The sequence below is a fragment of the Falco rusticolus genome, chromosome 5, assembly GCF_015220075.1.
Source record: "Falco rusticolus isolate bFalRus1 chromosome 5, bFalRus1.pri, whole genome shotgun sequence".
Taxonomy (NCBI): domain Eukaryota; kingdom Metazoa; phylum Chordata; class Aves; order Falconiformes; family Falconidae; genus Falco; species Falco rusticolus.
In genome coordinates, this window is record NC_051191.1 from 47,262,452 (window position 1) to 47,283,959 (window position 21,508).

At 43.0% G+C, this 21,508-nt stretch overlaps 1 protein-coding gene across 1 annotated transcript; it reads left to right on the top strand.

The window, feature by feature from the left end:
* Positions 1–1,544: 1,544 nt before the first annotated feature.
* NDUFA12 (NADH:ubiquinone oxidoreductase subunit A12) lies at positions 1,545–17,136 on the top strand. Its single transcript, XM_037389198.1, has 4 exons — positions 1,545–2,104; positions 6,098–6,180; positions 7,143–7,230; positions 16,853–17,136. The coding sequence occupies exons 1-4, from the start codon at positions 1,560–1,562 to the stop codon at positions 17,031–17,033; spliced, it is 897 nt and encodes a 298-aa protein (XP_037245095.1). The 5' UTR covers positions 1,545–1,559; the 3' UTR covers positions 17,034–17,136.
* Positions 17,137–21,508: the final 4,372 nt, after the last annotated feature.

Consider the following 21,508-nt stretch of genomic DNA (forward strand, 5'->3'; position numbering starts at 1 on the left):
CCAGTTCCAACGGTGTCAGCACCCAGCAGTTTGTCCTCTCCGTGCTGGCTGACAGCCCGGCTCTGCTGATCGGCCAGTGATGGCTGCAACACTGGTGTGTTTACCAGGTGCTTTTCCAAGTCCTGCCTGCTCTGACAAGGTACTGTGGATATATTTTTGGCTGGCCTGTGTAGCCTTAGCCTTGTGAAGGTCAGTGAAGTAGTTTCTGCACCTTACCAGACCAGCCTTGCAGTGACAGCAGTAAAGTCAGCAACAGCAATAAAGTACTCCCAATGTCCACAGCAGGGTGATCAAAAGTATTTCGGAGAAGCAGGAGAAGGCAGTGGGACAAGACAGAGATGGCAGGCTGGATAGGTGGACAAGGTAAGACACATTCCTTAATAATCTGCCAGAGTTAGGAAAAAGCCAGGGACAGGCCAAACTATTAAGTTATTCTCTGACCATCACCCACAGTCTGCATGGGGTGAGATGTCACAGAATAAAATCATTTAGGTTGGAAAAGACCTCTAAGATCATTAAGTCCAACCATTAACCCAGGACTGCCACATCCACCACTAAACTATGTCCTTAAGTGCCACATCTATGTGTTATTTGAACACCTCCAGGGATGGTGACGCAGCCACCTCCCTGGGCAGCCTGCTACAATGCTTGACAACCCCTTCAGTGAAGGAATTTTTCCTAATATCCCATCTAAACCTGCCCAGGCACAACATGAGACCATTCCCTCTCGCCCTATTACTTGTTAAATGGAGGATGAGACTGACCCCCACCTGCCTACAACCTCCCTTCAGGTGGTTGTTGAGAGCGATAAGGTCCCCCCTGAGCCTCCTTTTCTCCAGCCTAAACAGCCCCAGTTCCCTCAGCCGCTCCTCACGGGCCTCGTTCTCTAGACCCTTCCCCAGCTCCGTTGCCCGTCTGTGGACACGCTCCAGCACCTCAGTGTCCTTCTTGCAGTGAGGGGCCCAAAACTGAACACTGGATTTGAGGTGCGGCCTCACCAGTGCCCAGTACCGGGGGACAATCACTGCCCTGGTCCTGCTGGCCACACTGCTTCTGATACAAGCCTTGATCTAGGCAATTCTGGACTCCTCATTCCCTGTCTTGGTAACTTTTCTCATCACAGATCTTGTGGCCTGTCTGAAATAATGGATAGACAGTAGACATTTCTACTAAAAAAGGTTTTTTTCCCTATCCTGAAATTTTGTCTCTTGCTGATCTTCACATGTAAGCAGTAGGCAAATGCTCTATGAATCTAGATTATGCAGACTGGCAGCCCAAATCTGTGTCTTCATCAGAAAATAACCTTCACCAACCAGGGCCAGAACAAGCCTCTCATGGCTGGTTATGTTTCTGGACAGTTGCTCTGTTATCACAAACAAATCCAACGACATGGTGGCTGCACTGGGAGAAGCCTGGTTTGCCAGTCCTGGCAAATTGGCATCCCCTTTGCGGGGGAGGTGGTACCAGGGATACCAGGGTCCTATGTAAGTGGGACGTGTAGATCCTGCTCCAGTAGAAGGCTGCAATGGCCACAGCCAGGGACATGTGCATTTGTGAAAATGGCTTTTGAGGCAGTTCTGCACCTACAGCCTGGGAAGAGATGGTCAGGGGCGTCTAACCGCAGCCTACAACCGTCTGCAGGAGAGGTTACATGGGCGACAGAGCCACGTTCCTCACCGGGGTGGATCACCGAGGAGGAGGGGATGGCTGAACAGCTGCTTGCCAGCCAGCACCGCACTCCGCCGCCGGGCTGCCCGGGGGGCCGCGCACCTCCCTCCTTGCCCGCTCCCGCGGCAGGCATCGGCGGGCCCAGACAGCCCCAGCGCCCGCCTCCAACCGGGCCAGCCTCCGTGGCGCACCACGCAAATGGCAGAGCCGGGGCCGCGCCGGCAGCTCGCTGCCCCGCCTCGGGCGCTGGGGGACGAGACGGCGCTGTCCCGCCGGCGGGGCCGGGCCGGGGCCGGGGCCGGGGCGAGAGGCGGGGCGGCCCCGGGAGCGGGTGGCACCGCCCCAAGATGGCGGAGTACGCGCAGCTGGTGAAGCGGGCGCTGAAGCACCTCGGCGGCCATGGCGGCGTGCGCGGCGCCCTATGGCAGCTGCTGAGGTAACGGCGCCCCCGGAGCAGGCGGCGGGGGGGGCTGCCCGCTCCCGCCTCGCCGCCCCCCGCGGGGTCACCTTGGCGGGTCGCGGCCGCGTTCTGGGCGCCCTGCGAAGCGGGGGTGCCGCGGGCGGGGGGACGGCAGGGGACGGGCGGTGCTGCTCGCCGCCGCTCGGCGCAGCGCCGGGGTGGCCGGCGGGCTCGGCCTGCCGAGCGGCGTGCGGTGCCGGGCCAGGCCCGGGCGAAGGCCGCTCCGTGCGCGCCCCCGAGGGGCGGTGGCCGCTGGCGTCCGGTGGGCAGCGGTTACCGTGCCAGAGCGTTCCCCCGGCAGGCTCCGGCGGGTGGTTTCTCGTCTCCGGGCATCTGAGTGGGTTCCTCCGTGCCGCGCTGTCGGTATTGCCCGGGCAGGTTGCCCCGGTGTCCAGCCTCAGCCCGCCCTAGTCCTGCTGCCGCAGCCGTGCCTGCCGCGGTGACACCGCGCTGCGACCGCCCTCCCGGCCCGGCGGCGCCGCCGATTGCGGCTGCTGCGGGCCGGCCTGCTGCGGTGCGAAGCTGGGGGGCAATTCCCCCGCCTTACCGGCTGTAATTCGTTAACGTATCGAGCCCTGCTCTGCCTCTTGGGCAGCAGGTGGTCACCATTGACCTGTGCCCCGCTTTGGGTGCCCTCAAGCCCCAGTGGCGTTTTGGTCCCCAAGCACAGAACCTTGCACTCACAGGTGTGTAACTTTCTCCTGTGCTTTTTTTCTGCCCACACTTGCATCTCCTCCCTCCCTTGCAAAGGGTATTTTGAATTGTGATGCAGCACCTTGAAGCTCCTCCCGAGCCGGAGGTGCTGTGCACTTTTTTTTCATTCAGGCCCCTTGGGGAGATGTAGGCTGGAACGTGATCCACGTTCAGCACTGTCAGTAAGCTGTGTTACCCTTCTAGTTGGCCTCGAGGAGGTAATGGAACATTTCTGCAGGGTACGGTGGGTGTTGTAGGCCCGACCACACAGCCCAGAAGCCTTTTTTTAATCAGTACTGGGAAGTCAGAGGTATGGGATAGGGAGGATTCGCAAAGTAAAGTTCCCTGCAATATATCAAGGGCTCTTTTGCGCTAGAATAAGTAAGTCAGGTCTTCTGAGCATTGCTGAACACTAACTTATTTATTTTTCTCCCCGGTCATCATAATAGCCCTTTTCCTCTTATTTCTTGCAATTTAAATTGACCTCTTTTGAACAGTTAAAGGTAACATTTTACGCAGTTGCTGATAGGCCTCATTAGTATTTTCATACGGTGGCTTTAGTACTTCTTCGCTTCACTGAAGACAGCTCAGTTCACCTGGTACGTGTTACTTAATTGGCAGTTTGTATTGCCTTGTGACATCCTGATATTTTCCTTCTGATTACGCATGCACACAGTGCTTCAGATCTTACTAGTCTCCAGGTGCATCACCTTATGCTATGACCTTCATAGCACTGAGTTTCATTCCGGTGGTATCACTCCTGAAGACAGTACAGAACCTCCTGTACAGTGATGTGACCTTCATCTGTATGGTAATGCCATAATCTGTCAGATCCCGGTGCTTTTTGGGGGTGGTTTCTGTTTTGTTTTTGTCCTGGTCAGGAACCCTGTAAAGTATTAAATAAGGCTACTAACATCAGCACTCTTTGTGGAACTTCACTAGTAACCTTCAATCAGCTCTGTGTATCTTCCTTCAGCTGAGCATGTTGTGTTCTTCCTGTCAATCAATGTATTGCTCCTTTTACAATTATTATACATTTAAAATTATTTTCTGATTTGTTTTGTGGTACAATAATGCTTTTCTGAAGTCAGCTTGACTTTTGGGAGGTCTCGCCTTTGTATTCCTACTAACTGTGGTGTCAGGCAGCTTCTGGCTTTTCTCTCTCCACTGTAGAAAGCAGCTCTGAGAGACCATCCTCTCGCACAACTTTTAAGAGAGAAATTTCAAGCTGTTAAGTAGTATAAGTTAAGACAATATGCAGTTTCCCTGGCTAGTATTTTTACTATTATTACTCTCTGCCACCCCCACCCCAGGTTGTTTTCTCCACTTTGTTTCCATTCTCAGGCTGTAGCTATTACATTGGCAGTTCTCACGATTAAATGGAACTGTGGGAAAATAGAAGTGTAGAAGAGTTTGAGTATTAGGTTTCACCAGAGTGCCTCTTCCTAAGCACATCTTAATGAATGTCTTGTCAGAGAGGTTTTGTGAGTCAGAGATCACAGGCTGTGTTGACATGTTCTGCCATGCAGAAAAAGGGAACAGGCAAGACGGGAGGCAGTGGGTTTTTTCTTTTTTTTCTTTCAGAAGGCTGAAGTTAGGAGAGAGGTGTGTTAGGTGGAGAATCACACCTGATGCTCATAACCATATCAACCACAAACACAGGTGCTGCCTCCACTTCACACCACTGAATCTTCCATCCCACTCAAGGAATAGACTTTAGCACAGGAAGAGTAATCAAGGTTTATCTTTCTTGGAACAATCTATGTGTTTAAGAAGCAGTTACTGGCAACTTGGCAGAATTATTTACCCTTATCAGGAGTCTCTTTCTCTGCAAGGGTGTTATTCTGATTTTTCCTCCTTTTCTCTGTATGTTTGCTGCTAAGGTGACTGGAACAGGTTTTATGCAGTAGAAGTCAAATTATTAAGAGCCTACATTCCTAGAAAGAGTCTCCTTACTCAAGACTCGGTGAAATTGGCTGGAAAATGTCCTCTGGAAGCCGTAAACACCTCTTAGTGTTTGATACCGGTATTCGGGACGTGAAGTCATGACAAGGGCATAAGAACCCTTGCAAGAAAGAAAGGGGAAGAAGGAAGGGGGAGCAGCACTGAAACGGCTCTTTTTCTGAAGCTGGGAGCTTGGGCTTGGGTAGCTGAGCCAGAAATCTTTAACTGTATCTTTGACAGAGGAGAGCTGTGTTAGAGAATCTTTCTGCCTGGGACTACAGAGGTTTAAAATGACTACTTGGTGGAGTGATTATCACTTTCACGCATCCCAGAGGAAAATTTATTTGTGGGCTATGTAGTTAAAACTCCCAACCAAGGAAGCATGCATGTGCACATTCCTTCTGTCCCTTGGGGTTGAGATGAGTATGTGTATAATACTACAAATAACTAAAACATTTGAGAGTAAACTTTTCTTTATATAATTCTGCCAGGGATATAGTGTCAGTAAAAAGGAAAACAAAGGTGCAGATGTACGGGGAAAAGAGCACTTCAGTAATTTTAAGGTTTTATCAATAAATCACAAGTTCAGTTTAATTATTGATATTGATAATAATGTTAAAATATGTTCTATATAAAGAATCAAAATTGGTATGTTTATCTGGGTCAGTGTTAAGTCTCCTGGAGTGGCAGAGTATGTTCTTGCATCTTTCACGGTTACACAAAAGTTAAAAACTTAACAATTGTAATTCAGGGTTTATCATGTATTTCTTTGGCAAGCAGCTACACTGTCTTAAAACATCGCTGTTCTTCTCCTGCAGGTTAGTTCTCACACATCTGTGTAGGCACTAACCTCCCGTTAGTGAAGCTCCAGAAGCTGCTTCGGTGCTGACTGCTTTCCATGGCAATTCAAGCTGAAATGGTAGTAACAAGTAGTTGAGAAGGATGGTAGTATCTTCAACTAAGTGAATTAACACATGTTTCTGGGACTCTCTTCCACAGTATTTAAGGTTTTGTGGGTGTTAAATTGTGCCATATTGCAGAGTTGCTTTATCTCCCACTATAAAGAGCTTTTAAATAAATAATAGCACCCAGAAGCCTTTTTATATGACTGTTACCCTGTCAGTGGGGTGCACAGTTAAGGCACGCTGAGATTAGTTGCAGGAATTGGTGGTTATGTTTTGCAATCCTTAAGCTTAAATAGCTTTTTTAATAGCTTTACATATATGTGTTTAAGAAGGGGTTTTTTACAGATTTTTAGCAACCTCTAAGAAAACTACCACAATTTCATTCTAAGATGATGTCAGTTGAAACTGTTGTTTTGGGAATTCACAGAGTCAATGATTTGAAGACTGGTACGCTGATAGGAATTGACAAATACGGGAACAAATACTATGAAGATAAAAGAAACTTCTTTGGTATGTATGCTAATGTGAATCCCTCCTGAGTGACTGTCCAGCTTCGTATAGCTTGTGTTGTTTCTGCTAGTGAAATAGAACTTGTTGCCTGCCCAGCTTCTTTGCGTTTGACTTTTGTGAGCCTTAGAGGCAGGGTTCATAGAAATGTTTTGACATTTTCTGTCTCACCTCTGCTTCCCTCAATTCATTGACATAGTCAATCTGAAATAATAAATATGGGATAAATATAAGCCAGTCAGATGTTGTCTGTAGAGTTATGCCTATATGATAATAACATTGAGAGCTGAATTTGGTCCTTGACCTAAAAGCTGATAGCTTAACAAGTGAGGGAAGAAAGCAAACTGCCTCACAGCTGTACTTGCTTACATGGTCACTTCGGGGCAAAGCAATACAGGGTAGCTTAAACTTCCTATTGCCTTAAGTAATGGGATTTTAAATAACATTTTTAGAGTAGTTGAAAAGGTGGCACCTAAAACACTGAAGGTGTCACGTAAGCTGACAGGCTGCTTGGGCCAAGCTCTTCCTGCTGTAGGCTGACTTGTAAGGTGCCTGGGGAAAGCCGTGCTGGTGAGCTTCGCTTGGTAGTTTTATACAGCTGAAACTTAGTTTAATCTTAGATTACTGATAGCGATGTCCTTTTGGAAAAGATTCCTCATAATGGGGGGAAAAAAGATCCCCAAGCCTGTTTCTCTGCCTGAAAGTTTTGTAAGTTCCTATTTCCTGTTACTTATACAGTAGCTAATAATTGCTTCCTTGTGAGAGCGTTAGATTCAGCCGTAGGAAAATACAGTAAAGCAGAAATACAGAAGACTTAGAAAAAGAAAGGCTGAACTGGTTTTGAAATAAGTGCCCATAATGGTAGATCCTTTTAGTCAGAATACTTTTCCTTGTGTTTTCATGAATTCTGATTGTTACATAAATTTTTTTTCCCCTAATACAATATTTCTGTTTGTTTATTTAAGGTCGACACAGATGGGTCATCTATACTAATGAAATGAATGGCAAAAATACCTTTTGGGAAGTTGATGGAAGTATGGTGCCCCCTGAATGGTAAATCATTTAGCTTAATAATGTGGACAGATAGCAGTTGTGTAATTACCTGTACATTTTCTTGTATTACAAAGCGGAATATTTTTTAAAAAATTATAGTAATAAAGTTGTCTTGGACACAGCTATATTACATGTGACCAGAAGATTTCAGACTGATTACTTTTAATTTAGAACCGCATTCATGATGTTATATTGCTTACTGTCCCGACAGTCACGCTCGCTGCTTCTTGGAATGAATGAGAAAAGCATTTTGCTAGCTAAGTTGAGGAGGCCTAACCGATTTTCCAGTTTTCCTTATCAGTTGTGATTCCATCTTAATGGTTTTTCAAAGCCTACAATAACATTGCATACTCGGAGGTAGAAAAAATATTTTTATTAGCCATTGTAGACAAGAACCTAAAGAATGTAAGGCAACAATGGAACATTCCTCAATACACAGCCATCACAGCATAATCTTTTCAACTGATACATGTTGCTGTATGTTGATGAACACCAAAGGGCCGGGATGTCCTGTATGTTGACTGCTACTTGACTATAATTTTTCCTAAGGTTTTAATTTCTGTTCATGCGTTTCAGTAATAATTCTGTGCAACTTTCAGTTCCAGAAGGTGTCTGGCCACGCAGCTGCTAATACTTTTTTTGTTTTCCTAAATAACTCGGGGGGGGGGGGGGGGGGGGGGGAAACACACACGAAATAAGGTAGCAGTGTATGCTGGCAAAAACAGTATCTGCTCGATTCTTGAAGAGTATGAATAGCATTTCAGCCACAAAGCAGTGAAAGGTGATATAAAGTATTATTATTCCTGTGATAAATGTTCCATGGCAAGGCTGAGATTGATTATCTAACTCCTAAATTGTGGCTCTCACTAGAACATCTGAGAAATGTGTGGGCAGACTGGCTAGGTAGTTAGTGTTGTTTCAGATTCTCCCAGCCTTAAAATTATGTTTAGTGCAGTTAATGCTTTTGTCTGTCTTCTCCAGTTAAGAGCTTAACGGCATTGTTTTTTTGAAGTGACATTAATATATCCAAAACTGGCACATTCATGCCAGTGTGGGGCCACTCCTTGTTACCTGCATAATAACTGCTGTTTGTTTCTAGTTTTTATCCTTTTGCTATGAGACTGTGCCAGTTCTCAGTATTTCCTTTATTTTGAAGCACGTTCTTTTGTTGTTTTTTTTCCCCTTTGCTCATGCTTATGTGTTGTTTATTGTGTCCTTACAAACCTCAGTAAAGGGTTTCTCCCAGAGTATCAGTGTGATGTTTTAGGATTAAGTAGCTTGTTTAGATCACATAAATTAGCGAGGTAGAAAAATTTGTTTTCCTATCGGTGTAGAAAAAATTGTCCTAAAAGCAATGGTAAATATTGCATTATTTTCAAGACTGGTCAGTGCAGTGGGGTAATAAAGGGTAAACAGTCCTGTGTTCTAAGGTATTTTTGTCAAGGAATTTAATTCTTCAGTACTGTTCAGCTTTTTGGTTTGGGTTGGGTTTTTTTGTTGCTCATAATTTTGTATGTTCCATGGCAACCTTAGATGTTTATTCTTATGTAGAATCCTAGCTTTGTGACACTTGTAAATAATTGATGTGTAATTCTATGCTGTTTAGATACATGTTTAAAAATAGAAGTATTGTGACTAGGAATACATGCTGTCTTGAGACTGTATTTTTTTTCATCAGATGGTATACTGTTTTAAAATTTTAACATGTATAGACTTCTGAATTGAGACCATTAATATATTGTAAAAATCGCTGTCAGTGTGATACTGGGGTTGTGCAGCTGTGCAGGGTTTTTTGGACCCAGGCATTTGTTGGAAATAAATTAGGTTGTGTGAAATTACTTCTATTCACAAAGCGATTAATTTGGTCCATAGTATAATAGTATCTGTCCTCTTAGTTGTAAAAAATGTTTACTTCTTAAAGCACTAGCCCTCCTTTCAACAGACAAAAACATGGGATGAGTTTGTCATCATTGGGTCAACTGGGAAGTACCATTGTAACAGCTGGGTTGTGATCTGAATACTTCTAAACACTGATTTTTGACTTCTGGTTTTAGTTAATTCCGCTCAGTAGAGCATTCTGTTGGTATGTTGTACCATGTATGTATGTTGCAGATAGGAGCAGGTTTTACTACATTGTTTATGCTGGAGTAACTTTCAGAAAATAGTTTGCAACTGTCATGCCTAAAGATGACCCTTTTAACAAAATCAAGGTATAAGACTAGGGCTAACTTAGATAGTTCAGGTTTTCCTTTTTTAAATGTTAATGCTAAGTAGTTTGTAATGGTTTTGTAGTACTCTTAGAAAAATCCTACTCTGTGTAGGATTGCACTACTGATTACACCATTTTCTTGAAGTATAAAGAACACTAGCAGATGTGCAGGAAGAACAGTACAAGTCATACTACAGGTTTTTCTCCATGTTTATGGATGTTGAATACACTGTGCGTCCTAAAGTATAATTTTGTGGTCAGTCGTGTGCCTTCAGGATTGTGGAATATGAGTGATGTTGAAATACAGTCAGATGGACCTCATCATGTGTGATGAATTGGAAAAAAACATTTTTATATACTGAAAAGTTCTGAAAACAACTGTGGAAAAAATAAAATGAGAATTCATTTAGCTATCCTTTACCACCTTATGTCAGATACTAAAGAAAAGGAAAAAGCAGCCAGAAAAAACATCTCTTATGTAATAACATATATTGTAGTATCATTTTTAGGAACTGCTGAATATTTTTGGTGTTCTGAAATAATTGATGTGATGTCTTTTGACAACGGATGTACTGAAACCACAGTCTGAAGGAAATCAACAGAGTTGTTTTGACATACATCCACTATATAGGGAATTGAGACTGTTGCATTTTTAAAATATTGCCATACCAGAATATGTGGGCTTGTGGTTTATTCTGATTTAGTTGTGTTATTTAACCTCTTTGCTGCTCTGGGTTTTCTTTTCTTATCTTCAAAGTCAAGATGTTAGTTGTACTTCATTGGAGACAAGTTAATTAGAAAATTTTTACAATTCCCTCAATACTTGCATTGGGAATTACTAGTATTAATCTTCTTGTAATGCTATACAAGATATTCGGCACCTTTTCTTTCCCCCTACACAAAGACATCTTTTACACAGAAGAGCCAAAATACCTGTTTCATCTCCTACTGTTCAGAGCATGTTGTTTGCAGGAAATTAGTACTTCCATTGTTGGACACACTGAGCATGCTCTGCAAGCATAGAAACAATAAAAGTTGAATCTGTTTATGCCAGTGCCTGTGTGCCCTCTGTTTAGTGCTTTCATAGATGTTTCCATTACAGGATTGCTCTAATTTTGGGGCTGTGTGTTGAGGTTGTTTCCATTTTACTGTTACGTTAGAAGGCCCACTATTTCCTTTAGTTTATCCTTCTTTCATCTCCCAACCTAAAAAATACTACAGTTTAGCAAATCACCTCCAGGAGCCCCAGGGGGTACTTCTATACGACTGGCATATGCTGCTTCATGCATGTGCTCACGTTCACAGGTAGTCACAACTTACGTACAGATACACTCATTACAACCAAAACTTTTTCCTGTTTGCTCAAAAATAATGAAGAATCAAGCAGGAAGATGATACAGATAAATCACTTTCAGGTTTAATATTTTATACTTTTGGCTCTAAAAAAGCTTTTGAAAGGTTTTAGGGAAGAAAAAGCGTTAAGATGAAAAGGAACATGTGACCTCTTGGGAGTCCTTGAGCAGCTCGTGAGTACTAGTTAGGGTGCCTAAAGTATTTTCACAGACAGAATTTTCATAGTAAAAACCAGCTATCTTGGCTATGTACTACTTGATAGTAATGCAGTTTGCTCTCTTCCTAGGACAAGGGCTGTAGGGGTTCTAGTTCTCTCCATCTACCCTCCCACCTGCCCCAGTAGAAGCAGGCTTGGATCACGGTCAAGCTGAAGCCTAAAATGTTAGTGAGGAAGTGTGCTTAAAGCAGCGTTAGCTTTTTCCCACCTTAATCAAAGGCTGCACAGGGAAGTGAAATATTAGGGGTGTAAAATATAGAGGAATCAAAGAACTCTATGCAGCTTTTTTCATGAACGTTACTACTAGCTGCAGGTTATCTGCACTCGTAAGTTTGGCAACATAGCAAGTTGCATTGTCTTGCTTCATGATCACAAGAGGAAAAGGAGTGAAATCATACGGCTGTGTGCAGAGACAGAGGGCAGGACCGTGCTCTTCTGGCACCTACAGCCTCTTTATGGTATGCAGGAGGAGAGCAACTGGCAGCGCTGCAGGATGATCTAGGTGTTACGGGGACGGCAGGTTGAGTAAGTCCATGTAGTGCTAAGAAGAAACATGGCATCCTGAGAAGTAGAAAGAATTACTGCCTGCACTTACACTGCAGTGACTCATCCTTTCTGCTTATTACCAGAAAGACTTATGTAGGGTATAGCGTTTTGACTCTGGGTACTGTGCTCTTAAAAAACCCGAACAACAAATACACACATGGAGCAATGGAAGAAGACTGGGGAAGAGCAGCAAGAACAGTCAGACATCTGAGGAAAGTTGGAAAGAATTTGGATTGCTTAAAAAGGAGGGGAAATGACCATGGATATAATCTTAAACCATTTAATCTCTTGCGGAAGGGAAAGGCATAGTCTTGCCTTCCACAGATAGATGGGTAGAATAAGTAGTAGTAAGTTTAAATTACAGAAGAAGTGATACAGGTTGGACATTACTATCCTTACCACTAAAAAGTTCTACTCATCTTCACTGGCGTAACTTGGTTTGGGAAGATGAGCAAGCCAGCGTTACAGCAACTGTGTAACAACTTAAGCAGGTCTCTTCTGGGAGCGGTGTGGATGTACTTGATGCTTGCTTGGGCCTAAAGCATTTCCCTTCCAGACTTTTATTTCTTGATTCTTTGATCCTCACAATTAAGATGAAGGGAGAGGACTGAGTATTTCAGTGTGCTTAATGTGTTTGGGATCAGAGGAGCAAATAGCAATTTCCCCCACCCCACCCCCCAAATTTCCTATGTCAGTCTTGATCTTCAGGTTTTGTTCACATCTCACGGAAAAGTTCCCCATGTGTCTGTTTATTCCTGCCATAGGCTCCTATTTGCTATTCAGTCATCACGAAGTACCTGAAGGTTGGAAGAGCACAAGTTTGTACTTGGAGGATTCTGGGAGGTTCAGCTTGAGCCCGCTGAGGGGGAGCATCTTGGAACTCAGTTTTCCGCTTTCAACACAGTTATGCTGTGGAGTAAGGCTTCCTTTGGAGAGTATGTAAAATCCAGCAAGTTAAGGCCTGATATCTAGACACCAGGTGTGCTACATTCAAAGCCTTCTGTAGCTGTCCTCACACTGTTCATTTACCGTTTATCTGGTTTAATGTAATTTAGTTTGTGTTTTGGCCAAATACTTTGCAAAAGCAAACCAAGAACTGGTGTATGTGTACAAACTAGTTAAAAAGAATTTGCTCTTTCAATATATTTTGTCCTGTGGGGAAAGAAGAGCTGTAATTTGAGAATAGTTTTTTTCCTTTTGCAGGGACAATTAATGTTGCCAGCACCGTCCTATATATATGTAACATCTGTCCTGTACTTTGATATTTATTTCCTTGTGGTGCAAGTCTGACAACTTTGGAAGAAGCTTCAGGAGTGCTAACTTCATACAATGAAATATTTCAAATTTAACTTCAGTTTAATAATCTACATCGTCTTTGTTAGTTGATCTGACAGCCGAAGAAGGGAGGAATGTAGCATCCCAGACTTGAAAGTGCCAGCATACTAAGAAATGTAAAGAAATGTGCTATTCTCCTGTAAAACTGCTGCTTTTCAAGTCTGCTGAGGAAAAAAAAAAATGAATAGAAAAGGAAGGGGTTTCAAGATTTCCATCCTTTCAGTAGCTTCACAATAAATCTGTGGGGTTTATAGCTAGATTAAATCCTAGTGTGGTGTTTTCAGGTAGATGAGATGCTGTCTCATTACTGTACAGTGGTATCATATAGTGGCTTGCATGAGAAACCAAAGTTATCTCCCATGTGTAAACCAATAAAAACATGTTTCTTCTCCCTTTTTCCTTCTCTTTCCATTCTTCTCTGCCCATTGACAGTAACGCATGTCTTCTCATTTGTCTTACTGCAACATGGTTAACTAGTTGAAAAAAGTGGATGCTAACACATTGGTAAATATCCTGAACTTGCGTAGATGGTGCCTGAACCTTGCAGATGCACATATGGTAGTAGCTACGGAGTTTGTGTAGCGTCAGTTCTTGTTTGACAGCTTGTACATCATATAGTTGGCTTTGGTCCCTTGTAGCTTCAGTTTGAAATCTCCTTGCTTTTAAATATTTGTCTAAGATGTGGGAGAAAATTCTACATAGTCTTGAGAGCATTTAAAGATACTTTGAGGTGTCTTGCATCTGTTTACCCAAGGAAAAGTCCAGAGGTTTTGCTAGCCTCGGTCCTTGGTGGTGACTCTGCTCTGTGATTCAGAAAGCTGCTTCAGCCTCTTCAAAGCTTCTGCTAGCCTGATTTTCTTTGCTTCATGTAAGTTATCTGCTTCTTTGTAGGTTTTAAGTCATTAATTCCTTTTGAATCCTGTTTTTCCATGCATGGATTTATAGGCAGAGTTTGTATAGAAATCTGGCCATCTGCAAGACATAAAATCTCTTTATTCATGCTGTTCAATCTATTGCATGAACAGCTTTTCTTCAGCATCTGGGAGTAGAGTCTATGAGACATCAGGGCTTCAAAGGACTCTTTGAGGGAGGCTGTCAAGGGGAAAGCCTTCCCAAAATAAAAGTTTTCGGATTTTATGTTTTTTTGCTTAAGTGGAGAGAACAGGAGACTGCAAACCGCAGTGCTTTTGTAAGTCGTATGTTGGGCTTCTGAGGTGAATCTGTTGTGACCAGGCTTAAGCCCTGAAACTCTTAAATATAATCATACTTAATAGTGGTTGGACTAAAGAAACTTCCGAAATTTCTTCAGGTATTTCAATACCTGTGACTGTACTGACATGTCTTGTAAGCAAGCGATTCTATTGCTAATTTCCAGTGAGAAAATGCGGTTTAAGGATTGGGTTTGATACTGAGATGAAATCAGGCTCCAATTTAAATAGATCAGCATAGAACTTCAGAAAATCCTGAAAGCAACTACGTTATTTACTCCAAAATACTGTATCTTAAAAGACTTTATGGATTTTGTCTTAGAAAAGCTGCAAACAATAGTTTAAATGACAAAATAAAACTATTCTGTTAAATGAGTAAATAACTCAATGTTGTGATAATTTTTCCAACGTTTCAAGGAGCAAGTCTGTGACATAAGTACAGTTGTGATGACAGAGGTGCTGGAGTCATGCAGGTGTGAAATCTAGTTGATTTTAACTGAGCTTTAATATAGTTCTTGTGCTCCACCTGCTTCAGCCTGTCTTTCAGGGCCTTTGTAACTGCATTTCTGTCCGAGAAGACAATTTTTTTGCCTTGTTGGTGTGCATGACCCTTGGGGGAGTGGTGAGGCGTGGCGACAGGTGCATGAATAGGGTTTTGTGTGCAGGGTCCCTACCCACTATTACCAGAAGCATCACTAGGTGAAGGTGTGTGACTAAGTGCCTCTATATGTTATGGTAAGCAGTTTTGAAAAGCTGTGGCTCCTCTGGAGTGTACAAGGAAGCGTTTTGAGGTGCAGTACTTAAGTCAGTATTGGCAGAATGTGTATGGGTACATGGACTGTTCTCTTCCCCTTCCTCCCATGCCACCAACTGTGTTTGTGTCAGCAATGGAGAGCCAGCTGCTGGCTATGAGCGTTATGATCCCACCTCTGTCAAGGTAGCTTTTTGCAGCGTTTCTGCCAACTTTGATGCTAGCCATGATAGGACACGTGCTATCTCAGGTGGTGTGAAGCACGGTAGTACACAGAATTCTTGTAATAGGCATGAATGGGGAGGGGGAGTTCACCTAAGGTCAGAGCTTTGTGTAATGTGGCCAGGCCATTTCAGAGGCTGGTAATACCAGGTTTAAAATCCAGCAAGGCCTGATCCTGTATGCTCAGACCACATTGCAGTTAGTAGTGCTGTGGGGCTGCTGCCTTCCAGACAGAAATAGTTACCCACATCTTCTTTATTGAATAGAAGTAGTGGGAAATGTGTACTTCAGATGACACCAGACTTACAAAGGAGAGGTGGGGAGAGGAAGAGAGACATCTCTTGCGCATTCATGTTATTGGGTCACTTTGTCTGAACTTTCAGACTCCTGAGTAGATGATTTTTCCTATAGGAGGCCATTCTTTACCTCTAAACAAGGTTTTTCTTATTAATTTTAAAGGATGTTATGGTTCCATCTGGTTTTGTATTCAAGCCAGTTTCCTGGCAGTCCCTAGTCCTACAGTGTGTGGCTTTCATTTGGGGTTTTCATTTGTTTTTTACTTACAGAAAATGAACACATGGCTGACTTTTTTTAAAGTGAGATTTTTGTACTACAGTTGTATCCAAAGTTGTGAGTCTTTCTGAAATAAATGACTAGAAGCTATTTGACTGAAAAGATAATCAACCTTCTGTAGAGCTCTGCAGGTTTAGAATATACTTGTCAGTAATTTCTCACTGCTTTTATTGTAGTTCTGTTTTGCTGTATCAAGGAAGTGTGTTGGATTTGTTGCTGAAGGCTGAAGATGCAATTTTTAGGCTTTCTAATAACTGAAATGGAAGATTTCTTATTTTTAGGTCAAGTCTTTGGCAGAAGCCTCTTTAATTCTACCTGAGTAAAAAATACGTAAGCTTGCAAAAAAAGTCATAACCTCACTTCTGTCATAACTGTATGCAGTATGAAGTACATGTAAACTGGCAAACAATTAAAATGTTATTCAGGTTTGAAAGTTGTTTTAGGCACTGAAATAGAAAAGAGATTAAATCAATTCAGTTGATCCCTGCTGTAGCATTTTAGTAAATTGTTATGGAAAATACTTTGCTTGATCATTAGTGGTTTTTGCACAGAGGAGGATTGACATTTAGTTCATGGGTAAAGGATAATCACTATAATCACTTGGTATTTACCCCATTACTGATTGGCATTAATCATTTTATCGTACAGTCAGTAAACACTTAGGTGATTGTTCTAGGTGAACCTGCATCATTAAACCATATCCCAAGTGATCCATGTCCTCATGAGTGCTTTGGAGATAGTATTGAAATTGTTGTGCAGCATAGTCTTCTGGTAATTAAAAACAAAACAAAACAAAAAAAACAATACACACACACACCCCCAAAACACCCCGGACAACAAAATGAAACCTTGTGGTTTTGTCATTTGTAGTGCCTACCTTGAGCTGGCTGGCTGGTGAAGGCCATACAAACAAGTTACAATGAAATATTCTCTGCCCAAATACTAAGCATACAGAGCAGGAGATTCAGACTCAGGTGTGCTTTTATTAACTTGCAAGCAGAACTGTTACTTACCAGTTATGTTTGTGTAATTACTTTAAATCTGTATCCTGTAGTCTTATTCAAAGTCATACTGAATTAAAATTATTTTTTCCCCCTTCTCAAAATAAATACTTGGTGTCCCTTAAGAGGAACCCCAGGAGTCAGGAGGAAGGCTTGTAATGGATCGTGTAATGTTCCTTAATAACAGTGTGTCTTTTTCCTCTTAAGGCATCGCTGGCTTCACTCAATGACAGATGACCCTCCAACTACTCATCCACCAGTTGCTCGTAAATTTATCTGGGAGAACCATAAATTCAATCTGAGTGGCACTCCCCAACAGTATGTACCTTATTCTACTACTCGCAAGAAGATACAAGAGTGGATCCCACCTACAACAGCTAGCAAATAGCAACAAAAAATGTGACTTGCCTCAGCTTTGGCTGAATTTACACTGAAGTGTAAATTGTATTTTCACTGGTTTTGTTCAAAATAAAAGCCTCCTGTAACAGCTGTAGTTTAGTATATTTAATTGGGGGGGGAAAAAAGTGAGAAAACAGGAAGAGGTAGAGGACAGAATACATGACGAGTCTTAATCTCATCAAGATACTGGGCTTTTTGTCTTATTGTTAGTGGCTCTTGTCTTCACATAAGCAGCTCTCAAACTCATTTTAGCATGTCACCGTTCATGTCAGAGTCACTTCTCACATTTGTACCATTCAACAGAATACAGATATAAATTTGAAATACAGGATTCTCATCTTCAACATTATCCTTTGATAATTATCAAAGGATGTGATAACATTATCAACATTGTCTGTGTGTGGCAAATAACGTACTATTTTAGGAAGCCATTTCTTTGAGTATTTATAAGACAAGTTAGAATAATAAGGCAAATCAAGGATTGTAGTTTTTATTCTTAAATTCTTAGTAATGCATGCATACTCGTGCACGTTTACAGTATGGTGTGATGCATAATATAAAACTCCCTAATCGCCACCCCAGTGGCCACGCTATTGGCTCTGTGCTGTGTTCTTTTCCTTCTCATCCCCACCTGACAGGGTCACTTAACCCCCAGTTGCCTCCTATTAAATCCAGATCCGTAATAATTTGTTATTTGAAGTTGGGGGGTTTAGCTTTAATTGCTTTAAACTAGTTCTAGTCTTTAAATTAGTAGGAAGTAATGCTTACTGAGATCTCTTAGCCTATCTAATTAAAAAAGAATAATGTTTAATTTACTTTGTCAACAAAAGTACAGAGCACAACCCAAAAGCAATTTGAGCCGTACTGAGCAGCGTACATTTTCGTCTTGATAGATTATTTGACCTTAAGAGCCAAGCTTGCCCTAGTGCTGCTGAAGAGCTTCATTACTAACACACATCTAGACATGCCCTGCAGGCACAAACCTGGGTAGAGCAATTAACTCTATTAGTTTTAGCCTCTACTTTTTCATGCATTTTCTACCTATTTCATTCCTCTTCCTTCTTTGTCCTGTGGACTTTTTTGGATTGCAGCCTAAATGGGTCAGGAGGTACAGCTGAGAATAAGCCTCTATTCAGGGGACAGAGAGGGATACAGTAACTCTTCCTACACCTCCTGTGCTGAAGAAAGATGCCTCGGAGCTTGTTTGTCCTTTTTTTTTTGTTTTTGTTTTTGTCAGCTGGGACAGAAACATCATTGAGGGAGCAAACAGTTTTGAACAGCTTTGTGTGCAGCAATACTCGACAGAAAGGCAGGAAAACGGGCTTGTCCTCCTGCCCGGCTGGGCTGAAGCAAGCCTAGGACTTAGTAGCTCAGTTTGGTAAGTATCTGTCCTGTTCCTGGGGAGGAGAAGCCTGCTCATCTTGCTTTAATCAGCAGGAACCACAAATTCTTGATTTGAAATGCAGAATTTCACTGACATCCTTTGTAACATTGCTTCTCCAAGGTAGATTGTGTAAGGCACGTACAGGAAATGAAGCATATGCAGAAAAATCAGCAGTCTTCTGCAGGGTGCTTTGTAAATGCTTCTGTGATTCAGTCTATTTTTCAGCAACCTAATCCTAATTTGTTTATGGAAGTTCACCTTTGCTGGTGACATCTGCCTCAGTATCCAGGCTCAGTTGCTGTCTGGTCTAAATGACATTTTAAATGCCAAGCCAGCCAAGTGTCACAGCAGATGGTGTCTTCAGCCAAGTGCAACTGAAGCACTGACAGGAATATTCTGCTTTCACTAAATGTGAGTTTTAGAAGAGGCAACTTACTGACATGGGAACCATCTCAATAAGAAGACAAGTAGCTCTTCCAGCAATAACAGAGTGCTGAAATTCACTTTTTAAAAATTGTGTCTTTACCAGTGGTTTTCCACATCCCCATGGTCTAGGGGAGCCCTTTGCTGTAGCTACCTCCTGGTCATTGCTGTGCTGACGGCATGCTCGGCTCAGCTCCGTGCGTTGCTGTGGAGCCCTTCTCTCAACGGGGCACTGCATCATCCCTCGCTGCTGCCTGGGGCTGCGCCACTGCCTGATACAGCCAAAACTGGCCACGAGACATCGGGGTGGAGAACGACAGAGAAAGGAGCTTCAGGAGGCCATCTCCCCACGTGAAGATCCCAGAAACAATAGGACAACACAGGGGCGTGCAACGCGGCCTTACAGCAGCTGCACCGCCAGCCACACGTGCCTGCCGTGTACCGCGTTCATCACCCCTGCCAAGCTGGCTGGCATCGTGCAGCGACACAGGCTGCCCTGTCACCATCACGAGGGGTGACCCTTGGCCAGCAGAGTTCATCAAGACCCTGGCAGTCCAACAGCCCAGGTGAGCACAACACAGTAAAAGTAAGCGGGCTCCATTAGCAGGATCCGTTGGCAGCACACCGCTCGCTAAGCCTCCAGATTTCATCTTTACAACCTGAAAATTATGCTGCCTGCACAGGCGTGGAGCAGGTGGAGATTGCCTGGCAGATGGAGGACCTGTGCTGTAGGTGAGTACAAACAACGCTGTTTTTCAAGTGCTTTCAAGACTTGGTGGTGGTGGTGATGTTCAGAGCAGCTAGTGAATCCGCTGTAGATGTTTGGCAAAACGTTACTTCAGCAGATGAGGTGGGTGGAGGGGAGAGGCCGCACCAGCATCGCACTGAAGAGCTCGCAGAAACAAGTTAATATTCCATAACCATTTCTAGCTACAGCAAGAGGAGAAATTTTTACAGGCAAGGACATCTTAGACCATATTTGAAGTCTGGAAGGAGAGGGGAGGAGGCCTTGTGCAAGCGCCTGCTGTACGGACTCCTGCACGCTGCACCCACCTGGCTCCTTGAGGGCACACTGAGAACGTTCAGACACTCTCCACCGTATGTTTCTGTGTCATAAAAGCTCAGGCTTCCATTTTTGGAGTGTTTCCTGCTAAGGTTAGTGCTGGGAAGCAGTCTTGAGTGGGAATTACAAGGATTATCGTTTAGGATACTGTTGGAAGTCATCAGTCCAGAAAGCCGGGGTGTGTATTTTCCACAGCTGTGGTGCGTTCAGAGTGAAACCTTTGAGTTCCTAGTTGTGGGGCTTATTCTGCTGGCAGCCGAGGGGGAGAGAGGGAACAGATCCTTGCTTTGCTAGGAGGTTAAACCTCATCCTTCCTGCAGTGTTTGCAAGGGATGCACACAAGCAGGTACTTCGAGGTTAGGGGAGAGAGGGGGGAGGAAGCAGCAGCCTTTAAATGGCATTCAGGTTCCTCATGCAAATCCCACAGTAAATACTGGATTATGCTGGAGGAAGTCTATCTCAGCGGAATTGATCAGAGCAATGCATGTCAGCGGGGAAGTACCGAGCAGGGATTTCCTCCTGGAGACCTGCTGAGCATCGAACACCACTCTCCGGTTCCCAAGCAGAGCAGGGCCCATGCGTTGGAGCTAATGGTGGCTCTTGCTTCCACACATAGGGTCCAGGAAGGGGAGGGCTTGGCTTTGCGTGCCGTTCTCAGCTGCCAGCAGGAGCACAGCCCACAGAGGATCTCCGAGCTCCTAGAGACTTCCCTTTGCTGAAGAGCCAAAACCAGGTCTGGCCATTTCATTTACTCATGTCTTCAAGTCACTTGAACCCACGTAATAGCATTTCCCAGACTCATGAATTTTGCAGGCACTCTTAGCTTTGTTGGTATGTGACGAACACAAAGGGCAGAATACGAAAAAGGCTTTTGAGGAAAAAAAACCAGTGCCTTCAAAATTTATATATGTAATAATCACCTATAAGATGGTTTGGTTTTTGAAAAAGGACTTTAAGATGTACATTTATCATTTTCTCTATACATTTTAGTTAGAAGTTTTGACTCACAATTTTCCCCCTATTAAGTATCAACAGATTTAAAAAAAAATTAGAACAAGAATGTGTGCTAAGCAATACGCGTACACACAAATGTGCATGGATACACTTTTAGCAGGAAAAATAAATACCAAATTTAGTATAACGACTATATTTAGCTGGCAATTTGCCTTACAAAGTTTCCAACAAATTATGCTAAACTTTCTTAATGAAATTATAAAGATAAGTAATACAAGTTAAAAACATGTTCACATCAATGTTTCTTTTTTATTAATTAAAATCCTGAGTCACTTCATTTAGATCAGTTCATCCTGCACTGCAAACCTGATAAGGCAGAAGAGATTGATTTTGATGTTGCAACCAAATATTTTTGTCTGTGTGCACAAGAACAAAAATAAGGGTTACTGGCTAATTTTTAAGTGGGTGTTTAGAGGAGCAATGATTATGGGAGAGCTTCACAAATTGTTTCTAAATTCTAAATTGTTTTGAAATTTGTCCCCATTAAGGATATGCAGCAAACTATAATTTAAGGAGTCTTATATTTTCCTTTCTGTAAATTACCCACCAAAAACTACATTAATAGCTTAGTGTAATATCA